The sequence below is a fragment of the Argentina silus genome, assembly GCF_951799395.1.
Source record: "Argentina silus genome assembly, chromosome: 1".
Taxonomy (NCBI): Eukaryota; Metazoa; Chordata; class Actinopteri; order Argentiniformes; family Argentinidae; genus Argentina; species Argentina silus.
The window spans coordinates 2,197,138-2,204,637 of NC_139655.1; the positions used below are offsets into that span (position 1 = coordinate 2,197,138).

A 7,500-nucleotide genomic window follows, 5' to 3' on the forward strand; every position below is an offset into this window, starting at 1 on the left:
TGTGAGCTTCATTTAAACCTGTCCCACACAGACAGGCAGCGATTGGTCTTGGCATCCTTATTACAGTGCCTTCGGAAAATTCATCCTAATCTATGCAGTGTGTAATTGATTCCTATGCAAATATTAATTCCAAAATTACATGAACTATAATCCTTGCATTAATATGGACTCAATTCAACTTATTGAGTGATGACATTTTTGCATTTTAGTTAATTTTAAGAGTGTCATAGCAAAGGGTCTGAATACTTATGTACATGAGGTATTTCTGTATTTCAATTTTAATAAATTTACTGAAATTTCTAAAAACGCATTTTCACTTTGTCATTCTGGGGTATTGTGTGTGGATTGATGGCAAATTCTATTAATTTAATCCATTTTAAATTGAGTCGATAACACAGCGAAATGTGGAAAAGGTGAAGGGGTGTGTGTGGGTGTGTGTGTGTGTGTGTGTGTGTGTGTGTGTGTGTGTGTGCGCATAAAAGTCAGGTTAGATCCAGGCTGGGTTTTGAGTTATTGGTTTGCGTCCAACTCCCCTCCCTGATAGGATCATGTTACAGGACAAGGACTGGAGAATGAAGCCCATAGACATGTCTGTCAACCACATTCAGGAACCACCTCCACCATCACCTGAAACATGACAGAAATACTGATACTAACGCAGTCATTCAGTCGTCAGACTACACTGGAGCGTATTGTCTCTGTCCAGCCTCTATACCAACCCCCCAAATACCCCTGGGGGGGGCAGTGTCCCACCTCAGGTTGGGAGACTTGTGCCCTAGATAGGAATGCACACCACTTTTCTGCCACACTATATTCATGTATACAAAGATAAATCACAACTTTGAAATAGTTATAATAATGTTTGTAACGTTCTTAAACACTCCATACATTCATACTCCCCATGGCAGCCTCTGAATATAGCACGTATATTTATATGTATACGTGTATGTATATATATGTCTATATATATACACTCACCGGCCACTTTATTAGGTACACCTGTTCAACTGCTCGGTAACGCAAATATCTAATCAGCCAATAACATGGCAGCAAATCAATGCATTTAGGCATGTAGACATGGTCAAGACAACCTGCTGAAGTTCAAACCGAGCATCAGAATGGGGAAGAAAGGTGATTTAAGTGACTTTGAACGTGGCATGGTTGTTGGTGCCAGACGGGCTGGTCTGAGTATTTCAGAAACTGCTGATCTACTGGGATTTTCACGCACAACCATCTCTAGGGTTTACAGAGAATGGTCCGAAGAAGACAAAAAATCTCCAGTGAGCGGCAGTTCTCTGGGCAAAAATGCCTTGTTGATGCCAGAGGTCAGAGGAGAATGGCCAGACTGGTTTGAGATGATAGAAAACAACAGTAACTCAAATAACCACTTGTTACAACCAAGGTATACAGAAGACCATCTCTGAACGCACAACACGTAGAACCTTGAAGCAGATGGGCTACAAAAGGGAGTCCAACCCAGTACTAGCAAGGTGTACCTAATAAAGTGGATATACACACACACACAATTTTTTATTATTTTCTACACTGTAGATGTAATATTGAAGACATCAAAACTATGAGGAAACACATATGGAATTATGTAGTAAACAAAAAAGTGTTAAACAAACCAGAATATGTTTTAGATTTTAGATTCTTCAAAGTAGCCACCTTTGGCTCTGATGACAGCTTTGCACACTCTTGGCAAGTTTGTGTCCAAACTTTTGACTGGTACTGAGTGTGTATATATATATATATCTTATATAACTCTAAGACACATTTATACACACAGGTGTTGACTATTTCATGAACTGTTGCACATCATAGCCTCCAGTATCTCAGCTCCATGACAACATAGAGATACAGACAGGGAAAGACACAGAGATAGAGTGGAGATGGAGAAAGAGATATCGACACTGAATACAAAATGGCACCAACCTATGGTATGCCACACACACACACACACACACACACACACACGGTCAGGAGTTGAGTTGCAGTACAACAGCGTTCCCTACGGACATGGCGTGACTTCCTACATGCAAGGGAGTGATACGCATTTCTTTTTCCTTTTCAGAATGAATCCTAACTCGAGATCCGCGCACGCAAGTCAAAATCATCGCACACATTTCCCACTGACATGAACGCAAGATTTACGCAGATGTCAGTTATCTACGAGGATATCGAGTCAGGATCCCATCCTAATAGGCTATCTGGGCCCAGGGAGAAAGGCACATGGTGATTTATAAACCCTCTAGATTCACTCACGCAGTGGAAGCACTGCACGGTTTTGACTTCCATTAAAAAGGTGCTCTAGGCTACGTGCGTTAGCAGTGTTTATATGAATGAGCAAACAAAGCAGAATGGTGAATGGACAAACAAAGCAGAATGGTGAGGCTACAAAACAGGCATGAATAATAAAGAAGTAATTAAAGTCTAATTTAGGAGCGCTGATCCTCAGAAGCCCTCTCTTCCATTCCATTGATTAAATGCTAAGACATATTAAATTCCTCTCGCTGACATTCAAAAGCTCTGACCAGAATGATGAAGAAGTACTACCATTGTCTGACTGACCTTTCTCTGATAGAACACTGAGCTCTTCTTTTAGACACAGGCCTGCTGTACGTTTACCAACAGCATCGCCTGTCATTTCCCTAAAGACTATTTGGTAAAACTCCATTTCAATGTTTCCCACTGGAATTCACCAAACATCTGCTAGGATCCATAGATTCTTTATAATAATCTATATTTCCAAGCTGACAGAAGCAGCCATTGGTCCCAACACTCACATTCCAACTCAAATCCATATGAACGGACAACTGATTCTTTTGACAAAATGTGTTCAGCATACAGTATGACAGAATGTCAAGCCAGATCAAAAGAAATCAACATATTTGTCATATTTGTCTGTAAACATGCAGTTATCTGACATAGAAGTGTTTAAAAGCCTACTATCTTTCTTACACTAGAGAATATTCCGGTTCCTTTGATGCTGAAATAAAATAGTTTGCAGAATTATCAATCTCTTGATCTTCTCTGTCTGCTGGCTCCTCATTGGCTTTAAGTCTTTGAAGTGTCAGTTCAAGAGAATTTACTGATGAGAATGTTTTAATTTGTCTTCATTTAGTAGAATTTGAAGTATTTAGTAGCCAAGTCTTAAAAGTGAGAATGAGTGGATGCCCAGTGATGGTAACCTTGTTGAGACCAGGCTCTCTGGTTCAGAAAGCCTGGGGAAATCCTTTGCAAAAAGTAGCTACAAAGGGGTGGAAGCCAGTTGGAAATGAGTGATGCCTCGCAATACATCAAACCAATCAACTACCTTGCTTGGGTAGAGCTTAAAAAAAAAAAAAAAAGATTAAAAAAAGAATTCCGTTTTGAAGGTTTTGTTCCATTTTCTTCAATGTTGCAAGCCAGCATCGGCAACAACTCTCTGCGAAATAGTCCTATAGTAGTCCTACCTACCTATAATAGTCCTACCCGGTCGGAACAGGCGACGCACAGACAACCATTCTATAGGCTTGTGGCAGGAGGGTTCTTGGAATGTAACATCCAATGAAATTGCGAGGACATTCTCCGTCTCTCCGTCCAGCTCGATCCAGACCGGCTAATCTAAAATCCTCCAGACCTCCAAAGGAGGCATGAGAACGTGATTTGGAGGTACGGGAGCGAGTAAACGACTCAGACGTGACAGCCACAAAATTCTTAACATCACACAAGATACAGTATATGCTCAATATAAACCAGAGTACGTAATGGATTACATTCAATTCATTCAGCGACAGAATGGCACCCAGAGAGACAGAGCCATATGAGGCTCTACTCTACTCTCTACTGTTACTACACTGTTCATTTTGCCCTAGAAGTGTATCTTTTACATTTACATTTACATTTATGAAGAGGTGTATCTTTATAACCGAAGTGCACTCAGTGTTAACCATGTAGTCTGATCTCACCATGCAGGCCTCTGTAGGCACAGCCCAGACAGGCAGAGTTTGCTACGTCGATGGTGAACACCGGCGCGTTGAACACGTCAGACAGGACCTGGAGGAAGACCAAAGGAACAGGATGAGACCTTACGTCAGTATGAGTCAATATGGCAGATGTGTGCAGAACATTTAAAATGGTATAAGATGTTCTATACCGTATAGTATACTGTAAATTGCACATATAGTATTAGACACAGGTTGCTGGTCGCTTGTGATTTCCTCAACATTTTCACAGCAAAAAATCACTTTAATATCATCTCCAAAGTCTTACATGAACAAGTACAAACAAATTTCCTGTGGTTTTATTGTTTTGTTCATTTGCAGTGTAAACATAAACATTTCTGCATCCCTCTAATTCCATCATCTCGGCACTCGCCGCAATAAACCTTGTTAAGAAGTGGAGTGATTTAAGATTATGTTTCGTAATAAAGACAACACTTGGAACAAAACATAAATCTATGGCATCAGAATGTGGGTGCGAGCCGTCGGAAACCTAGTAGGCTGAGTTCATTGTCCACAGGGGATTCACTGATACCGCAAACAGGTAACAACAACATCACATTCATATAGATAGATGTACACTCTTGTTCTGTTACTGTGGAGGCTCTGCAATGCATTCAAATGGCTCCATCTTCCATACTGAATGTCAATAGCTATCATCAAATCTGAACACAGCTTTAACGGCCCCATACTAAGATAGTGTGGTGAAACAGTTACGCTTGAGGAGGGAGAGGCACATTGATAAATATTGGGCTACGCTGACTAAGATCCTGAGGGTGAGAGAGAGAGACCACATACTGTACACACACCACAGGCCTAATGTATGGAGAGAGGGGTCGTCAGAGGTCAAGGTATGTTTATAGCCAATCAGAAGCCAAACGCAGCTGTGGCCCCCATTAGACATTGGTCAGTCAGAGAGCATTAGCCTCACAGGCATCCTGAGGACAGCATATACATACTGTTACCACTGCAATACACTACAGCAAACACTCTTTGTAGAACTATGTGGGATAAAGCTACAGGAACAAGCAATGAGCACTGACCTGTAGAATGTCCTTGTTTGCAGACGCTCCTCCTGTCGCCAGGACTCTGGTGCCTGGAACTACAAACAGACAGAAGGACATCAACCAGGTGAAATATATTACAGAGAATAAAACGGAGCATAATTGTCCTTGTTTGAACTTCATGTTTATTCTGTTGAGAGAAATAGAATTTTCTGTGAACATGACATGACACAACCAGAACTACTACTGTGGCCATCTGTGCTCTGAGTTATTTTGAAGTTATTTAAAGAAATCCTAACCTCAAATATCAACATGAGAGACTGAAGCACATCCAAGCTGTGGTCAGCTGATTGTATAACAGTTTATCTACTGTCTTACCATGTCAGTTGATTGAGTCAGACATTCTCCTCTACAACTGTAACCTCCTCTCCTCACCCTCACCCTCACCCTCACCCTCACCCTATCAACCTCCTCTCCTCACCCTCACCCTCCTCTCCTCACCCTCACCCTATCAACCTCCTCTCCTCACCCTCACCCTATCAACCTCCTCACCCTCACCCTCACCCTATCAACCTCCTCTCCTAACCCTCACCCTCACCCTATCAACCTCCTCTCCTAACCCTCACCCTATCAACCTCCTCTCCTCACTCTCACCCTAACCCTATCAACCTCCTCTCCTAACCCTCACCCTATCAACCTCCTCTCCTAACCCTCACCCTATCAACCTCCTCTCCTCACTCTCACCCTAACCCTATCAACCTCCTCTCCTCACTCTCACCCTAACCCTATCAACCTCCTCTCCTCACCCTATCAACCTCCTCTCCTCACCCTATCAACCTCCTCTCCTCACCCTCACCCTCACCCTATCAACCTCCTCTCCTCACCCTCACCCTCACCCTATCAACCTCCTCTCCTCACCCTATCAACCTCCTCTCTTCACCCTATCAACCTCCTCTCCTAACCCTCACCCTCACCCTAACCCTCACCCTCACCCTAACCCTCACCCTCACCCTAACCCTCACCCTCACCCTAACAACCTCCTCTCCTAACCCTCACCCTAACAACCTCCTCTCCTAACCCTCACCCTAACCCTCACCCTATCAACCTCCTCACCCTCACCCTCACCCTATCAACCTCCTCTCCTCACTCTCACCCTCACCCTATCAACCTCCTCTCCTCACCCTCACCCTATCAACCTCCTCTCCTCACCCTATCAACCTCCTCTCCTCACCCTATCAACCTCCTCCCCTCACCCTCACCCTCACCCTATCAACCTCCTCCCCTCACCCTCACCCTATCAACCTCTCTTCTCTTTCTTCTCCCCCATCTCTTCTCCTTCCTTTCCTCTCTCTCTCTTTCTCTTACTCTCTCTCCTCCTCATAATCTGGCCATGTCCTCCGTTGGTGTCAACAGTTATGCAAATAAATTAATCAGTGCAATATACACTCACCAACCACTTTATTATGAACACCTGTACACCTTCTCATGGTGGAGGTGGTGTAACGGTGTGGGGAATGTTTTCTTGGCACACTTTGGGCCCGTTAATACCAATCAATCATCGCTTGAATTCCACAGCCTATTTGAGTATTGTTGCTGACCATGTGCATCCCTTCATGGCCACAATTTACCCATCTTCTAATCTCATGATCATGATAATGCAAAAAAAACGGGAGATTCACAGCTTGAAAGTGCACCTAAAAAATCTGCAGGAATTGCGTGATGCAATCATGTGCATCATGGAGTCAATCATGTCATCATGGACCAGAATCTCAATGGAATGTTTCCAATATCTTGTGGAATCAATGCCACGAAGAATTGAGGCTGTTACATTTACATTTACATGTATGGCATTTAGCAGACGCCTTTTATCCAAAGCGATTTACAACAAATACATTTGTTTAAGTAAGTGAATCATCTGTCCAACAGTCATCATAAGACAAAGTAATCAATGCTCACACCAGGGGCCTGTTTTGAGAGCAAAGGGAGGCCCTACCCAGTATTAGTATAGTGTTCCTTACAAAGAGGAAAGGGAGGCCCTACCCAGTATTAGTATAGTGTTCCTTACAAAGAGGAAAGGGAGGCCCTACCCAGTATTAGTATAGTGTTCCTAATAGTGCTCGGTGAGTGTATATCCAGAATATTCTGTATGTCCAGAAGGTTCCACATGAACACATAAACAGCATGAAGGAAAGTTTGCTCAGCAATCCTAACCCTAACCCTTTTCAGGTTGGCTTCCCAGGGTATTATCATAACTTATACAATGGCTTAATGAAAACAAGCACTGTGACTGGCCTTGAGGCATCAAAGTTGTGATTTAATAGCGATAATGATGATATTCCTACACTGTAAATTTGTGTCACGTTTCCTTGACAAGGTTTGGGAACTATATTTCTCAGCTCAGGGCAGAAACCACCACCATGCAGTATGTTTCCTTGACAATGTTTGTTGTTTTGGGAACTATATTTCTCAGCGCAGGGCAGAAACCACCACAATCTATCACAAAATAACTACTT

At 42.8% G+C, this 7,500-nt stretch overlaps 1 protein-coding gene across 2 annotated transcripts in view; it reads right to left on the reverse strand.

Moving 5' to 3' along the window:
* Nucleotides 1-7,500, reverse strand: part of xylb (xylulokinase homolog (H. influenzae)) — a 37,877-nt gene that overhangs the window by 12,899 nt on the left and 17,478 nt on the right. For both annotated transcript variants that reach the window (XM_083678058.1, XM_083678059.1), the window contains exons 16-17: nt 5,027-5,085; nt 3,951-4,038 (exon numbers count right to left, since the gene is read on the reverse strand). In XM_083678058.1, the coding sequence (XP_083534184.1) occupies nt 3,951-4,038; nt 5,027-5,085 (147 nt within the window). The remainder of the gene's footprint in view (nt 1-3,950; nt 4,039-5,026; nt 5,086-7,500) is intronic.